The sequence below is a fragment of the Microcaecilia unicolor genome, chromosome 6, assembly GCF_901765095.1.
Source record: "Microcaecilia unicolor chromosome 6, aMicUni1.1, whole genome shotgun sequence".
In the NCBI taxonomy this organism is placed as follows: Eukaryota; Metazoa; Chordata; class Amphibia; order Gymnophiona; family Siphonopidae; genus Microcaecilia; species Microcaecilia unicolor.
Window position 1 is genome coordinate 184,848,908 of NC_044036.1, and position 17,887 is coordinate 184,866,794.

The 17,887-nt window shown below is 41.1% G+C and overlaps 2 protein-coding genes across 3 annotated transcripts in view; one reads left to right on the forward strand and one right to left on the reverse strand.

Moving 5' to 3' along the window:
- RNF123 (ring finger protein 123) overlaps positions 1 to 17,887 on the reverse strand; it is a 594,888-nt gene that overhangs the window by 45,830 nt on the left and 531,171 nt on the right. The window lies entirely within an intron of this gene.
- On the forward strand, positions 14,156 to 16,026 carry AMIGO3 (adhesion molecule with Ig like domain 3). The gene has a single exon (XM_030205299.1). It carries the CDS (start codon positions 14,501 to 14,503, stop codon positions 16,010 to 16,012), a length of 1,512 nt encoding a protein of 503 aa, XP_030061159.1. The 5' UTR covers positions 14,156 to 14,500; the 3' UTR covers positions 16,013 to 16,026.

Sequence of the window (17,887 nt, forward strand, 5' to 3'; positions counted from 1 at the left end):
GTCAATGATCTCAAGGCAGCTGGGACCACTGTCACCACGAAAACCATTGGTAACACATTACGACATAACGGATTGCAATCCTGCAGTGCCCGCAAGGTCCCCCTGCTCCGGAAGGCACATGTGACGGCCCATCTGAAGTTTGCCAGTGAACACCTGGATGATGCCGAGAGTGATTGGGAGAAGGTGCTGTGGTCAGATGAGACAAAAATTGAGCTCTTTGGCATGAACTCAACTCGCCGTGTTTGGAGGAAGAGAAATGCTGCCTATGACCCAAAGAACACCGTCCCCACTGTCAAGCATGGAGGTGGAAATGTTATGTTTTGGGGGTGTTTCTCTGCTAAGGGCACAGGACTACTTCACCGCATCAATGGGAGAATGGATGGGGCCATGTACCGTACAATTCTGAGTGACAACCTCCTTCCCTCCGCCAGGGCCTTAAAAATGGGTCGTGGCTGGGTCTTCCAGCACGACAATGACCCAAAACATACAGCCAAGGCAACAAAGGAGTGGCTCAGGAAGAAGCACATTAGGGTCATGGAGTGGCCTAGCCAGTCACCAGACCTTAATCCCATTGAAAACTTATGGAGGGAGCTGAAGCTGCGAGTTGCCAAGCGACAGCCCAGAACTCTTAATGATTTAGAGATGATCTGCAAAGAGGAGTGGACCAAAATTCCTCCTGACATGTGTGCAAACCTCATCATCAACTACAGAAGACGTCTGACCGCTGTGCTTGCCAACAAGGGTTTTGCCACCAAGTATTAGGTCTTGTTTGCCAGAGGGATTAAATACTTATTTCCCTCTGCAGAATGCAAATAAATTCATATACTTTCCACAATGTGATTTTCCGGATTTAATTTGTGATGTGCTATCTCTCACTGTTACTAATAACCTACCCTTCAATTATGGGCTGCTCATGTCTTTGTCAGTGGGCAAACTTACAAAATCAGCAAGGGATCAAATACTTATTTCCACCACTGTATCTGTCTCACATTAAGATGGGGCGGGGAAGGGGTGGGGGGGGGGGGGAGGGGAAGGGACAGGGAGTTAAAGTATTAAAATGTTGGTATCAGAACCTACAGAATTGCTTGTAAGAATTATTCAGTCTGTTACCAATAAAAATGATTTAAACATAAATCCCACTATGTTAATGGCAACAGATCCCACAGCTTAATTTTGTGTTCAATGAAAAAAAAAAATCTAGGTAAATTTGTTTTCAGTGATGGTCATAAATTTCATGGACTATGCGCTTGTTTTGTTTTGTTCTTGGTTTAAATAGGGAAATGTTTTTTAAACTTTTCAAACATTTTACTCCAGTCAGCTCTTGATTCTATAAACTTCCTATATCCCCTCTCAGCTGTCTTCTCTGCTGGCTGAAAAGCCCTAACCTGCGTAGTCTCTCTTCGTAAGGGAGGGGTTGTATCACCTATATCATTTTTGTTGCCCTTCTCTGAATCTTTTCTAGTTCCACTATATCCTCTTTGGGTAGAAAGGGTGAGTGATTAACGAAAATACTTTTCTAGAACATTTGCTTTAGTTAACTTGCCAAAGTTTGGAGCAGGGCCACCGAGAGACAAAGCTAGGCCCAGGGAATTTTACCCCCGTTCCCTCCTCTCGGCGGCCCTGGTTTGGAGTGAGTCTCTGAAGTTGCGAGATACTGGTGAATAAAACTAAATTTCTAGGGAGGGATAACGATATAATCTTCACATTCTGAATGTGGTAAAGGCGGTTAGCTTAGCGGAGTTTAAAAAAGGTTTGGCTGGCTTCCTAAAGGAAAAGTCCATAGACCATTATTAAATGGACTTGGGGAAAATCCACTATTTCTGGGATAAGCAGTATAGAATAGTTTGTACTTTTTTGGGATCTTGCCAGGTATTTGTGACATGGATTGGCCACTGTTGGAAAATAGGATGCTGGGCTTGATGGACCTTTGGTCTTTCCCAGTATGGCAATACTTATGTACTTATGAAATCTGGTGTTTCAGGTTAAAGCTGGAAGGATGTTTTGACTGCTGTTGAAATGTGTGAAGCAGTGGGCTGTGGGGTTGGGAAGGGCAGGGGAGATGCTGGGGTAAAAGTGGGGTTGCCTAGTGCCTACTCACGCTAACTCTAAGCCCACCCAAAATGTTAGGTCTGCTTACTCCACTGCTACAAAGCAATGAGCACCACTGAGGTAGGAGATAGAATTAAAAGAGACTACAAAGATCTGAGGAGGAATTGAATGCTTGGCAGTTAAGAAAGCAGTACATGTTGGGAGGATGAAAGGGTGATATGCACTAACTAAATGGGTGCCATTTAGGGTTATGTCTGATATTTGTTTCATCACCGGAGGCGGCTTACGCCTCATGGTGCTATGGAAGCCACATTGAGCCTGCAAATAGGTGGGGAAAATGTGGGGTACAAATGCAACAAATAAATAAATAAATCCTCTCAAGGTAGTAAAATCAAGCAATAAGACCGGTGTCACATTGGCTACCCTCCAGTCCTCAGGTACTACAGATGACTTTTTAACAATTTGGCTCAGTACATCTTCCAAGTTCAACAAGATATCTTTCAGTTCCTCTGCATCATCAACCCTGAAACCATTTCCAGTAGAGGTAGATCTCTTACATCTTCTTCTGTAAAGACCAAAGCAAAAAATTCATTCAGTCTCTCTGCTATAGCCTTGTCCTTAAGAATGTTCTTTTGGCTCTAATAGCCTCTTTCACCTCATCTTTTAACCATGCTGGCTATCGTTTGCTCTTTTTTCTACCTTTGTTAAAACGTGGAATACATCTAGTCTGGGCTTCCACGATGGTATTTTTAAACAACATCCACGCCTGATTCAGAGTCCTAACCTTTGCGGCCGAACCTTTCAGCTTCTTTTTAACTGTTTTCCTAATTTTGTCATAGTTGCCCTTTCGAAAATTAAAAGCTGCTACAGTAGATTTCCTTCACTCTAGCTATGAGCTCAGATTTGATCATGTTATGATCACAGTTTCCCAGTGGATCCAACACAGTTACCTCTTATACCATGCCCCGCATTCTACTAAAGATACGATCCAAAATAGCTCCCCCTCTAGTCGGTTCCTGGATCGAAGAAGCAGTCATTGATTACATCTAGAAATTTTACCCCCCCCCCCCCCCCCAGAACTCTCTAAGAACGTAAATATTGCAATATTGGGACAGACCGAAGGTCCATCAATCCCAGCATCCTGTTTTCAACAGTAGCCAATCCAGGTTACAACTACCTGGCAAGATCCTAAAACAGTACAATACATTTTATACTGCTTATCCTAGAAATAAGCAATAGATTTTCCCCAAGTCCATTTTAATAATGGCTTAAGCACTTTTCTTTTAGGAAGCTATCCAAACCTTTTAAAACCTTGCTAAGTTAACTGCTTTTACTACATTCTCTGGCAACAAATTCCAGAGTTTAATTACAAGTTCAGTGAAGAAATAATTTCTCCGATTCATTTTAAATTTACTACTTTGTAGCTTCATTGCGTGCCCCCTAGTTCTAGTATTTTTTGGAAAGCATAAACAAGCGAATCACGTCTACTCATTCAACTCCACTCATTATTTTATAGACCTCTATCATATCTCCCCTCAGCCATCTTTCTCCAAGCAAGATCACTAGCTGCTTTAGTCTTTCCTCATAGGGAAGTCGTCCCATCCCCTTTATCATTTTTGTCCTTCTCTGTACCTTTTCTAATTCCACTATATCTTTTTTGAGATGCGGTGACCAGAATTGCACACAATATTTGAGGTGCAGTTGCACCGTGGAGCGATACAAAGGCATAACATCCTCATTTTTTCCCATTCCTTTCCTAATAATACCTAACATTCTATTTGCTTTCTTAGCCGCTGCCACCACACACTGAGCAGAGGGTTTCAATGTATCATCAACGATGACACCTAGATCCCTTTCCTGGTCTGCGACTCCTAATGTGGAACCTTACATCACATAGCTATAGTTCGGGTTCCTCTTTCCCACATGCATCACTTTGCACTTGCTTATATTAAATGTCATCTGCCATTTGGATGCCCAGTCTCGTAAGGTCCTTTTGTAATTTTTCACAAGCCACTCACGATTTAACAACTTTGAACAAGTTTATGTCGTCAGCAAATTTAATTACCTCACTAGTTACTCCCATCTCTACATCATTTATAAATATGTTAAAAAGCAGCGGTCCCAGCAAAGACCCCTGAGGAACCCCACTATCTTTTGACCAGTTTTTAATCCACAGTACAACACTACCTCCTATCCAATGACTCTCCAATTTCCTCTGGAGTCTGTTATGAAGTACTTTGTCAAATGCCTTTTGAAAATCCAGATACACAATATTGACCAGCTCACCTTTATCTACATGTTTGTTCACCCCTTCAAAGAAATGTAATAAATGGGTGAGGAAATAGTGTTATGACCAGGACAAAAATCAGTCTGCAATGGACGTAGAGCATTAATTTTATCCAGATAGTCTGAAAGTTGAGTGGTAACGAATTTCTCAGTGATTTTAGAGACAGAGAGTAAATTTGATACTAATCTATAATTTGAGGCAGCATTAGGGTCAGAATTTGGATCCTTCAATCTAGGACAAATAGGCACTTGTGTCAGAGACAAAAAAAAATATATATATATATATTTTTTTTAAAGAATTAATTGGTAGGTTCATCTGGCAAACTGTAAAAAACAAAAACAAAAAATAAACAACCCAGGTGAGTTAATTTTAAGCCAGTGCAGTGACTGGATTAAATTAAACACTGACCATGACATTTAACTTAAATCATATCTTCAATGCTGCTATCTGTGTAGATGGCAATGATGAATGTATGGATATAGCAATTCACCATGCTGGCCTAAAAGATTCAGCTAGAAACCGAGTCTTGCTGCTATCTGGATAATTTTTTGACCTGCCCTCATCCTACCCTTTTTTATACAGATAATATCAGACCACTTAGTGGCAAATGACTTGATGTGATCCATAGAATTTTTAAAAATAAAAGATAAGCAAATTGTATGTTTACTGGCAAGCAGAGAAACTATAACTTGCTTTGAATATTAATTTGAGAATGTCTATCAAATACACAGATCTGTCTAGCAGGCTGTGTGCTGCTTGAGTGGATGTTTTTGTTTGGTGGTTTGGCAGTAGCAGGGCTCTTTCCTAGAAGGCTTTAAACACCTAAGAGTCCAAATATCCCATAAAATCTGTGCCAGTACGGTACTGGTAGTTATATGAATTATTTTGGGATTTGTTTGAACCCACTTGATAATCAAGTTTAAAAAATGTTTTTAAAAGGGGGTAAAATTCCTAAACAACTCACTGAACAGATTCAACAGACCACTTTGGTCTTTCTCTGCCCTCATTTACTGAATAATTATGTTTTATGGCTGGCAGCTGGGATTCTTCCCTGGCAGTGTGGATAAGAGTAACTGGATGACTCAGCTGGCCCTTTTCTGCTATCATCCACTATGTTACATGGAAAGGAATATTTACAGCCTTTACCCTCTGTAAAAGGATTCTGGGCTTTAGATGTGATCTAAACTATAAACACAGTAAGAGGTGATCTCCCTTAGAATAAATCATTAACATCTAGAGGAATCGGAGAATCTATAATACAAGTATGATGAACTGAACCGGTCTTGGTTTCAGCCTTGCTCGTTTTTTATGAGGAAAAGCCTTGAGAAGCCCCCAGCTCTATTTTAGCCTCGGGGGCTGGACTGCTTCATCATCGGCAAAAACCTCTTTTTAGAGTTGTAATAAATGAGCGATCCTAGTAAATCTTTTAGATTGCTTAAGTTGCTAAACTTGTACTTAGCTTATGTTGTCGCTTGTTTGCTTCTTTTTTTTCTTTTTTTCACTGCTCGCTATTTCTGATACGAGTCTTGGGGTCTTTCTACCACCTTGGATTCTCCTTGACCATCTTTAAATCTAGATTGAAAGCCCACCTCTTTAACATTGCTTTTGACTTTTAACCACTTGCCTCCACCTACCCTCCTCTCCTCCACACATTAATTGATTTGCTTTACATTTTTTGTCTATTAGACTGTAAGCTCTTTGAGCAGGGACTGTCTTCTATGTTTGTGCAGCGCTGCGTACACTTTGTAGCGCTATAAAAATGCTAAATAGTAGTAGTAGGAGGAGGAGGAAGCACTAGATTCTAAGCTGCAAAACCTGCTTGATAGAACCGAGAAGGTTCACGAATGTTTGGACAGTGTGTGTCTTGAACTTGATGCAGGCTTGAATAGAACTTTGGCGCTGGAGGAGCAGGTGCAAATTTTGGTTGGTGAACAGGATTAATTAAAGAAAAAGGTGGCGGATTTAGAGAGCAAGGTGGATGATTTGTAAAATTGTTTGCGCCGCAATAATCTGCGCTTAGTTGGCCTGCCCGAGTCTGTTGGGGTTTCAGACCTTATGGGATTTCTAGAATCTTGGCTGCCATCAGTGCTAAACCTTGGAAACAAGCTGCTTCATTTTCGGATTGAGAGAGCTCATAGATTGGGTCCCTTGAACTCCTCGAGAGATAAACCAAGAGTGGTAATTCTAAAAGTTCTGAACTACACTCACAAGCATCTGATTTTACTTGCTATTCGAGGAGGGACGGCATTAATGCGTCAAAATGTCAAGGTACTGTGTTTTCAAGGCTACTCCATGCAAGTTCAGCAGCAAAGGAAGTCTTTTGCTTCGGTCTGTCCTGCCTTGATTAAGATGAATATTCATTTTGCCTTGCTCTATCCGGCAAAGCTCAGGGTCACCCATGAAGATAAAACCTCTTTTTTTTTTACCACACCTGGAGAAGCCCTTATTTTTGTGGAATCCTTGCCTCAATCTTCCTCCTCATCAGAGGCAGCGCCTTGAGACACGTGCACCACCCCATGTGTGGGGAATATAACCATAATTATTTGGATTATGGTGGGTAGTGGTGCACTATCTGCAACTTTAGGCTGTTTTACTCCTGGATAAAGATCTCTTCAGAGAGGACCTGATAAAACTTTATATTGGACTAACGTTTGATTCTGACTCTTTTGTATTCCTTATTCCTTCCCCCTCCCCCACCACTACATTTTTTTCCCTCTCTCTCTCCTCTTTCACTTTACAAATAATGCTTGTATTCATGAATACCATCATATTTATCAGACTGCAGATTTGCTATGTTTGTATTTATTACATAGACAGTTTTGAGTTTACCTTGGAGGAGTGCATATTGCTGTTCCATTGCCTATTACATGACCATATTGTTGACTAAACATCAGTTATTATGGTGTTATGAGAGAGGGCACTAGTCTATGAAGTGGCAACTATTGTAGTTGCTAGATTGGGAAGGGTGGGAGAGATAACTGTGAGGTTGAACGTCTGTATTCATTGCCTTTGTTCACATTGTCCAAGCCCCTCCCTTTTTTTAACGAATGTATGGCAGGTGAGTTACAGGGGATATGCCAGCTGTTAAGATGCTGAGTGTGTAGGGGAAGGGGGTGTGTGATTTAAGGGGCTAATGGCACCATTGGGGTCAGACAACCGTGCACCAGACTTGAAGTGCCGTTGCTGAGTGATTTGGATGGGGTTGTTATGAGGTTGCTTTTGTTCAGAGGGTACACTAGCTTGTATATTAGATGATACTTCGTGGTCATGGGATGGATTTGTTGGGAAGCTAGGAATTGTACAGGGGGGAGGGGCAATCAAGACATGACAACTCTTCGGAGCTGTTGGGGTTACAAGGGGGTTTCAAAAAGGAGTTTCAGGGTTGGGAAAAGGGGGATGGGGAGGGGTTTATTCAGAGGGGGTAGAGGATAATATGAGTTGCGGGGCAAGGGTGGATGGGTGGTGTGGCATTCGATTTATGTGGGGGACTTACGAGGACCAGATGTTACTGAGAAGACATAGTTGGTATAGTAGGGTATGTTGGAGGCTCGGACGACATACTTGGGTATTAAGGAAGATTGGTATTTTTTATTTGTCATACCTGGGGAGTATTACATGAAAGATTTGAAGATATATTCATGGAATGTGGGAGGTATAACGTCTCCTATATAAAGAAAGAAGATTTTACATAGCTTACATCGGAAAGGGGCCACGATAGTTTTGCTTCAGGAGACACACCTGAATTCCATTGAACATTGTAAATTAAACACCTGGTGGGTTGGGGAATATACTGCAGCCCCAGCTAGAGGGAAAAAAGCAGGGGTCATTATACTATTTCATAAAAATTTGCAAGTTGAGAAGAAGTCAGTGGAAGCAGATCCAGAAGGTCGCTATATTATTGCACATTTGAAGATTGATGGCTCTCCTTATGTTTTGTGTAAAATTTATGTTCCCAAAGCTCCAACCTTATGTAGGTCATTCAATTCTTATAGGAGGAGACTTTAATGTTGTAGCAGATCCACTTTTAGATAAATCACAATCCCTTGGAGGGGCTCATTATGATAACACTAAGGGGATAACATTGCTTTGTGCTGCATTAGGGCTGGTAGATGTATGGTGTTTGTTACACCCGGGTGAGAAAGATTTCACACACTTGTCACGGGCTCATCACACTCAGTCCCATATAGATTATATCTTAGTAGGAGAGGGTCTAATTTTGAATATTTGATCGGCCACAATTGATTCCACAGCAATATCAGACCATGCTCCTATATGGGTGGAGGCGGGGGGAGGGCAAGCTGGTCCTTTGTTTAGGAGGTGGGCATTTCCATTAGTCTTGTATCAGGACCCAGATTTTCAGGTTTATATTAAAACAAAATGGAGAGACTATCAGGAGTTTAATAACTAACATAGAGCAGACATCGTTTTATTCTGGGAAGTGGCCAAGGTAGTATTACGGGGGATATCATTGCTTATAGCATTACTAAGCGGAAGAGAAGAGATGTAGCCATTTTACATTTGGAAAAGAAAGTGATATTTTATCATCAACAATATGGAAAATTTCCCTCGGATGAAAACCGAGACCGGTATTTCGCTGGTCAGAGCTCACTCAATGAGTTGATTCACCAAAGAGCTAAAAAGTCGGCCCTGTATTATCAATATCAACTTCACAAACGTGGGAATAAGGCAAGCCGGTCGCTGGTGCATTTGGTACAACAGAATAGGGGACCCCGAAAGGTGTTGGCCCCACGTGCTGCATCGGGAAAACTGGTACATAGCAATTCTGAGATTGTGCAGACTTTTTGGTCGTTTTATCAGACATTATATACGCCAGATTCAGGGAATGAGATGGATCCGCAAACATATTTAGAGAGTTTAGATCTTCTTAGGATGTCAGAGACCCAGGTGGTGGCCCTTAATACTCCAATAGGTCTAGATGAGGTGGTGTGGGCGGTTGGGAGGAGTGTGCTTTATAAAACCCCTGGTCCTGATGGTTATAGGGCGGAATTTTATAAATTGATGTTACCAGACATTCAGCATCTTCTAGTAAAGTTGTTTAATATTATAGTGGAAAATCAATGTTTGCCTGAGTCCCTCCGTAGGGCAGAGATTGTGGTGTTTCTGAAGCCGGGGAAGGACCCAAACTTTCCTGAATCTTATTGACCTATTTCTCTGATTGGGTATGAGGCGAAGCTGTTGGCGGGCATACTGGCTAGGCAGGTTAGCACGTATCTTACCTTCGCTGATAGCAGAGCCTCAGGCTGGCTTCATTAGGGGGAGACAAGCTGTCAAAAATATCCGTACTATTTTGGCATCTTTAGAGCAGGCGCAGACCGTGTGCCTACTTTACTCATCAGTTTTGATGCTGCGAAGGCCTTTGATAGGGTTATCTGGGGATTCTTGTTTGCAGTGTTACGGACCTATGGTATCGAGGGCTTCTAGGCACAGGCTTTACAGGCATTGTATACAGCACCAGAAGTTAGAGTAATGGTTAATGGACAGGTCTCTGAGCCATTTTCTATTCTAGGTGGTACACGTCAGGGGTGTCCGCTGTCTCTGTCGTTGTTTGCTCTGATTTTGGACCCTTTGATCAGAGAAATTGTGAGTAATCCAGAGATTAGTGGGGTAGCTTTGGGGTCATATGAATTTAAAATCTCCGCTTTTGCTGATGATTTGTTAGTGTACTTGTCTTCGCCTGATAGTTCTCTTCCAGTTCTCTTGGAAAGTTTTGCGGAGTATGGCTCCTTCTCTAGATTTCGTCTTAACATGAATAAATCAGAGGGGTTACCAACTTCCCCGGAGGTTCGTATTTGTTGGAAAGGGGTATTCCCTTTGAAATGGGCCTTGGGAAGTTTTAGATATTTGGGCATATTATTTACCTGCTAATACTCGCAATCTTTATAAGATTAACATTGATCAGTTAATTCATGTTACATGTCAACAGTTACCTGTTTGGCATACTTTGCCGCTTTCTCTCAGTGGCAGAATCATCTTATACCACGTGATTGTATTTCCCTGTTGGTTATATGTGTTGCGACATTTACCGCTCTGTTTATTACAAAAGGACCTTAGGGCTCTTAGATGATCTCTTGTGTACTTTTGTTGGGGAAGGAAAAAACCTAAACATCCCTTAGAGAAACTATATGGTCATTGGAGATTTGGGGTTACCTAATATGAGACTTTGTAATCTGGCATGCTTATTACGGCATTTAGCGGATTGGGTGGTAGGTACAGATCATTATACAAATTGGTCTTTAGAAAGGGAGCTATTCCTACCGCTGCATCCTCATTATCTCCTGCATGCCCCGCAGCAAAGTTTGCCCTCCAGATTGAATGGGCATGTTCTCCTGCCCCCTTTGTGACATGCATGGAACTTTTTATTGCATGCTTTACAACAGGATCCCTGATGCACGGATTTCCAGTGGGAAATTTGGATTTTGGATCGGGTCAGATTAAAGGCATATTTAATAAGTGGGCAATGCAGGGGATATTTTATGTTGCTGACTTGTTGTGGGAGGATGGCACATTGAAAACATGTGTAGAAGTGTTGCAGGGCCTACGACCGCACCCTTTAAATTCCTTTGCTTATATGCAGGCCGCTCACTACTGTCAGGCCCTTAGGTTGAGATGTTCTAAAGGAGTGTTTTTGTTGTTGGACAATTTTTTCCAACCGGTAAATCAATCTTGTATTTCGGTAACTAATCTTCATAAGAGTGTACTCTTACTTCTTCCTGGTACAGATTTTGCTTTGTCGGTGAACCAACAGCGTGAGGATATTGGCTGTTCTATACGAACAAGGGATGTTCTGCAATTATTACAACAGATTCCAAAAAATATATATAGTTCTAATTATAGAGAATGTCAATTTCGGATTCTTACTAAATCCTATTTCTCTCCTCGACAGGCGTATAATGCAGGATGTCGAGAGACAAAAAAACTGCCAAATGTGGAGATCCTAGGGCCACATTGGCTCATGCTCTGTGGAACTGTCCAGTTATACAACATTATTGGATCACCTTGATTAGATATTGGGAGCGTTTTTTGCATAAACGTGTTGATGTCACACCTGCACAACTTATTCTTGACAGGGGGGTGGGGTGCTGCTTTTACTGGCAGAGAATGGGCATTCATATATAAGGCCGCTGTGGTAGATAAGAAATGTATCCTTCAATGTTGTTCTCAGGACATTGCTCCTAATTTTTGGTCTTGGAAAAGTGCATTTCATACTCTGCTACTTATGGAAGCAAGGGATGCGCGACTGACTCCGAAGCGTAGGAAAAACGTTTGGTCTATTTGGGAGCCATATATATTGGCGTTATCCCCTAGAGTATGTAGTCTTCTCATGAATCAGACCTATTTGTAGCGTTTCAAGCGGTTGGTTCTGGGTTTCTAGTTGGGGGGAGGGGATTTAATTTGGAAGCGAATGGGGGACAGCTGGGGGTATAGATCGATTGATGGTGTAAATGATTTATTTGGTCTAATAAGATTGCTCTTACTTTCAAGGGGGGACTATAAGAGTTCAAGCCCCTCACCGTGGGTAACCTTACATATTACGATTCTTTTCCCCTGCTGATTAACCCTGTTATCATCTTTCGAGTAAGGGGGGGGGGTTAGGGGGTATAATAAGGGAGGGAGGGGGAAAGGAGGGGGTTCAGGGGGATGGGGGTGATGGGGGAGGGTAGATGGGTGGGGAATCCATGTATAAGATCTGATTAGTAGAATTTATATTTCCTTGTTAAAATAAAAGATTGGATGACTGATTATTCACGATAGCATGTTATGATAACTCATTGATGTTGCCGTTCAGTATTCTCCTGTCAATTGTATGTTGCATATTTGATTTAAATAAAAATGATTTCCCAAAAAATAAAACTTTTTATAAGCAATGTTCTATAGTAAGTTCTAAAAAAAAAAAAGAATTCTGGGCTTTAAAACCTGCCCAACCCGTCTGCAGATAAAATTACCTGACCAGACTGCAAAGACAGTTTCAGGAGCAAGAGTGGGTGGGGCCTTGAATAACAAAGCAGGCACAATCTCTACAGATAATTTGTTAAAGGCAATAATCAAAGCAAAAGCCTGAAAGTTCCCCAGAGTTTACACAAGACAGATAGTTATGCCAGGTGTAATTGGGTGTATGCATTAGTGCATCACATATTGCATGTAGCTTATCATATTCTATAAGTGGTGCACGTCAGTTTCCCCTGATGCTCTTCCCGTGTGTGCAGTCCCTTGCACTTGCACGAAGTGCACTAGCAAGCAGAACTGGCACTTTCCTGAGCACAAAACATACCAACTGCAGAAGACATCCAATTATAGAATTGCCTTTTATTTATCTTAAATGTTTTTAGAAAGCCTCTCTGGAACACCAGCCAACGTTGTATAAATAATAAAATAAAACATTTAAAAATGCAACTTTAATTGTATTGTCAGCACGGCATCTGTAATTTATCAATTGTTCACAATGCAAATTTAAGTACTATAACTTTGTGGATGTAGTGAAAAAGGAAGGATATGGATTTTGAATGTAATCATTCTCCTTTGACAAATCTGAGTTGAACATACAGGCAGAGTTGGTAGGTGATCTAAGTTCAAGCCTGAGGTATTGCAGAGTGAAGGTCACAAGAAGAAGGGTTCAAATTTGTTGAACTGTAATTAGTTCTTCTAGCCATCCTTGCCACTGCATCAGAGCAGGTCATCCATTCAGTTTTTGAGACTCTCTGGGTGTTGAGCAGTTCTGAATGGCTTTTCAAAACCACTTTATTTGGGTTGCAAGTGCTGCTCTCCTGATCAGCAATGCTAACTTTTTCAGCAGGATTATCTGGATAATAATCTGAGAATTGCTGCAGACTGCCCTGGATAGCATTATGTGTGAGGGTGGAGTGATATTTAGCACCACTATCTGGATTATTGGCCATTATCCAGGTAACACTGGTTGGGGCATTTATACCCAGATATTCGGCACCAATTATCTCAATAGCAGCTGCTGCTGAATATTTGGATATATGCCAACCACTGTGTTGAAATATTGACTTCTATGATTTTATTTCCTAGTAACATTTTAGCCAGGCAAGAAAAAGAAATGGGATCTGTTTTGGCTATTCCATAGGTCTGATGGGCATTACTTCTTACTTGCAGTTTTTCCAATGCTCTTCCTTCTCGTTTTCTGTTCTCCTGCTTCCCTTTTATTTCTTCTGTCTGTCTCAAGGCTCAGCAGGTCTGTGAAGGACTATTATACCCACCAGTATTACAATGACAGCACCACAAGTCATTAAAAAATGTACACTAGGAAATTCTCTCAGCCTACGACTCCTCCTTCTCCTCTGCCACATTGACCAATTGGATGTGTGTGTTCAGGGTCTCTGCCTTTCATGTTTACTGCTTGACTGGAAAAGCAGAAGCTGCAGGCAGAGGTAGACTTTACAGGCTGTGTGCTCAGGAGGCTGGACTGTTTCCTCTCTCAACAGCAATACCAGTTTCTCATACGATGCTGAAGCTTTGCTACGACAACTTCAGCATTACAAGAAGAGATTCTGAACTCTGGCAGAACTCCCTTTATGTCTAGATGCTACTATGGGATGTGCACGGGATCTTAGAGTCTAGTAGTGTTCACGAGCAGAACCTGCAAATGTTAGCAACAGCTGAAAAGTCAGATCTTGCTTTGTGCTGGGCTAATACACATGCTTCCCTCAGCGATTCTATGCTTTACTTCCTGACAGTGGATGCTGCAACCCTGTTTCAAAAATCTCTCCATCTGTCTGACTCCATGGCTCACTGAGAGTGATGACACCACAAGACAGGGAACTCCCGCTGCTACTGATGTACAAATAAGGTACCAGTTTAAGTAATTTCATTTCTTCATCTTTGATCTCTCAATCACAGAACTTTCCTACTGCATGTTTAAAGTGACCTGAAGTAACACAGTCTTTAGTGATATTTTTTCTAAAAAAATATGGGGAGCCTAGTCACCAAAAGACACTGGATATACAGTATGCTTTCGGCCAGTAATTCTTATACATACACTAAACTTATTGCATATTAAAGCACAACATGACCGATTAGCTAAGCTTGAATTTACAACTGCAGTTCCACTGCTTAATACTGCTTATTAAAAAAAGTCTCCATATTCTGCACTTCCTTCATCAGAAAGAACAGGGCTTCTACATAATGAGTACGAACAGAGACGAACAACTTGTTTGGAAATGTTTGAGAAATCTATTGATACTTTTAGAACTGTTTGCTCTACAGAACACATCCGCAAGTGCTCATAGCTGTCCCAATGTCTGTATATGTGCCTCTGACCTCATAAGCTGTGTTAACCAGAGTCTTCAGCATGTGCCCCAAGCACTGCCTTCCACAGCTGTCACGCTGGACCTCAGTCACAATAATCTTTCCCACCTCCACAATAACTGGTTAGCAGCCTTGCCACGTCTCCAGGATCTCCGGATCAGCCACAATCAAATTAAAACTCTCTCTGGAAAGGCCCTCCATAATGCCACACAACTTAAACGCCTGGACTTGTCTTCCAACCGTCTGGAAATCATCAAGGAACACTTCTTTGAGCATCTTCTAAGTCTGGAGGAGCTTTTGCTCTACAACAATGTCATCATGCAAGTGGACAGACAAGCTTTCATCCATCTAAGCAGCATACGCAAGATCTACTTGAGCTGTAATCTGTTGACCAATTTTTCCTTTCGCTCCATGCAGAACCTCAGTCACCCTTACCTGAGAACCTTGGACCTATCATCCAATAACTTCTCTATTATTCCCATTGAAGAAGTCATGGCCTTGCCAGCATATGTCAAAAATGGCTTGTATCTCCATAACAACCCCCTGACATGTGACTGCAGACTGTACAATCTGTTTCTGCACTGGACAGATCGAGGCTTCAGCTCAGCAAAGGATTTCCAAAAGGATCATATCTGTCTGGCATTAAGGAAGCCCCGTGCTATTGTTAGGTTCTTAAATAGCTATAATAATGTTGAAAATTGCCCTTTGAACTATGCAGACTTTTCAGAGTTGCACATCAAAGTATTTGTAGGAAAATCTCTTTTGATTCCCTGTAATACTAGCCTACAGGAAGAATCAACAAATTACTTATGGATTTCTCCCAGATATGAGTTTATCAAATATCCAGGGAACAATAATCAAAGTCTTAAGGTTCACAATAATGGAAGCTTAGAGATCAAAGAGGTACAGCCATGGGACTCTGGGATTTATCTGTGTATTGCCATTAACAATCACTTAAATCATAATATGACATATGAAGTAAATGTGACAGTTCATTATCCCAAGTATGAAGGTTGGAAAACTGGTTTCACAACACTCCTGGGATGTGTAGTCAGTTTGATCCTAGTTCTTGTGTACTTGTACCTCACTCCATGTCACTGTTTCAACTGTCGGAAGAAGCTGGCAACCCCCAGTCCATCCTATGAATGCAGTGCTAAATCCTCTATTCTTAGCACCACTCCACCTGCCACTGATGCACCTAGTCGTAAGATCAACTCTAACAAACATGTGGTCTTTCTAGAACCCATCAAGGAAGTACAAAATGGTAAAATCAAGTTGACAGTCCGTGACGAGCCTCTCAATGCCAAAAATGCTAAAGTTCTACAACCCAAATCTGATTCTGAATCTACCAGCTCTGTTTTTTCTGACATACCCATCATGTCATTATAGAAAACCTCATTATAGAAAACCAAGAAGAGATCTTAAGGCCCATTAACTCTGTATTTACTGCACAACTGTTGAAAGCAAAGTTCCTTTGAGCATAATTAGCTAATGTAATCAAGGACTAATCAGTTAAACTATGGGAGGAAAGAGAAAAGAAAGTGCTGGTACAGGAACTGTTAGGAATTATGGGGGTCGATATTCAAAGCAATTTAAATGGCCAAGAGTCTCTTGTTTGTGGGCTCTCCAAGGATTTTCAGCGGCACTTAACAGGATAGTGCTGCTGAATATGCCCTCTAACCGTCTATGCTGAAGTTTGTGTGAGGGCTAGGGGCAGCATTAGGGTGGAGCAGTAACTTAGCTGGTTAGTGGCAATTTTCAGTCTGCTAACCCCCAAACCCTATAAATTTGCATGTGCAATTTAGCTGAAGCTAATTGAGGCTTTTAACAAGCAATTATTGGTGCCAATTGGATTTAATTAAAATGTAGGCACGGGATCGGCACATAAATGTTACGCATGGGTCCAAAAAGGGGGCGCAGCCTTGGGCAGCTTGGGGTGCTCCTTTAATTTATGCCCACTGTTATAGAATAAAGGAGATTTACATCAAGGCTTCATTGGTGTAAATGGTTACACCTAAATGTAGCTGTGGTTCACTGTGCTGTGCTGTTCTGTAAACACTGCCTAACTTTAAGCGCCATTTATAGAATTTAGTCCTAAATGGCTAAGTAACAGCTGTCCTAACCTTATGCAGTGAGTTTACTGGAGATCTGCCAGCGCCTGGTTAACATTTGGGTCGCTGGTCATACCTGGATATTCAAAGCTGGGAACTGACCTGATCCAGCATTGAATATGTGGGGTCAGAAGTGGCTTGCCAGTCGCATACTGCTGTGAGCTGAATTACAGGCTCTATTATTATAAGTAACCCTTCTTGGACAAGGGATAACCCATTCTGTAAGTCTACAGGTAATTTGTTTTGAGGGTCAAATGAAAGCAAAGAACAGTTCTGTTAAAAAAAAGCATATGAGCTTTATAAGAATTTTTGTTGTTCCTTTTTTTATAAACCTCAAACTAATTTATCTCTGAGAGATGCTAACTTTGCTGAAAGCAGATCTAAGTTTTCTCTGATAAATTCTACTCTTTAGGATGAATTAGAAGGGGATACTAGTGCCTGGTTTACTAAGGAATTATGTATTCTATGTCTGAGGTATAGAAAATCAGGTCCCTACGAAAAATAACAAACAGGTTATTTCAGCTTAGTGCTTTCATCTCTACCATTTCCCCAAACAGACAGTACATTTTAAAATGTATGTTATTGGGACCCCACAAATTCTGTCAGGCTTTCCTCATTTTGTGCTTAGATTGCTAAAACCCCTTCCCCAAACAATTTTGAGAGATAGAGAGTGATATGTGCAAACGCTGTCTCTCAGGATTTGATGCTTGGATGACTGATTTCTTTTCAGTTGGTCTTAATTATTGTTTTTTTTTCCACAGATCTCTCAAAGCTGTACAGATATATAGTTTTTGGTTGGTGCAAAAAAGATATTCCAATCTTTAAAATATTCTCCTTTGCCAAAAACAAAACAGCAACATTATGATTATTAGTTCACAAAAAAAATGTTTGTGCTTTGCTTATGACTCAGCTGAGCCACAATGGGTTTGAGATGGAGCCCTCCCTTACTAATGGTCCTCATTTTGATAGCGCTTCTAGACGCATGCCATGCAATAAAATACATACAAGGCAGGTTTCTGCTTTACAGAGCTTTAAAAAATGTAGTCAAGACATACAGATGCTAAATAAGTAAAAAAGATTTCAGAAACAAATTCATAATAGTAAACAGAATTAAAATTGAGAAAAGTAAGCTCTGCAAGATGTACATGAACAA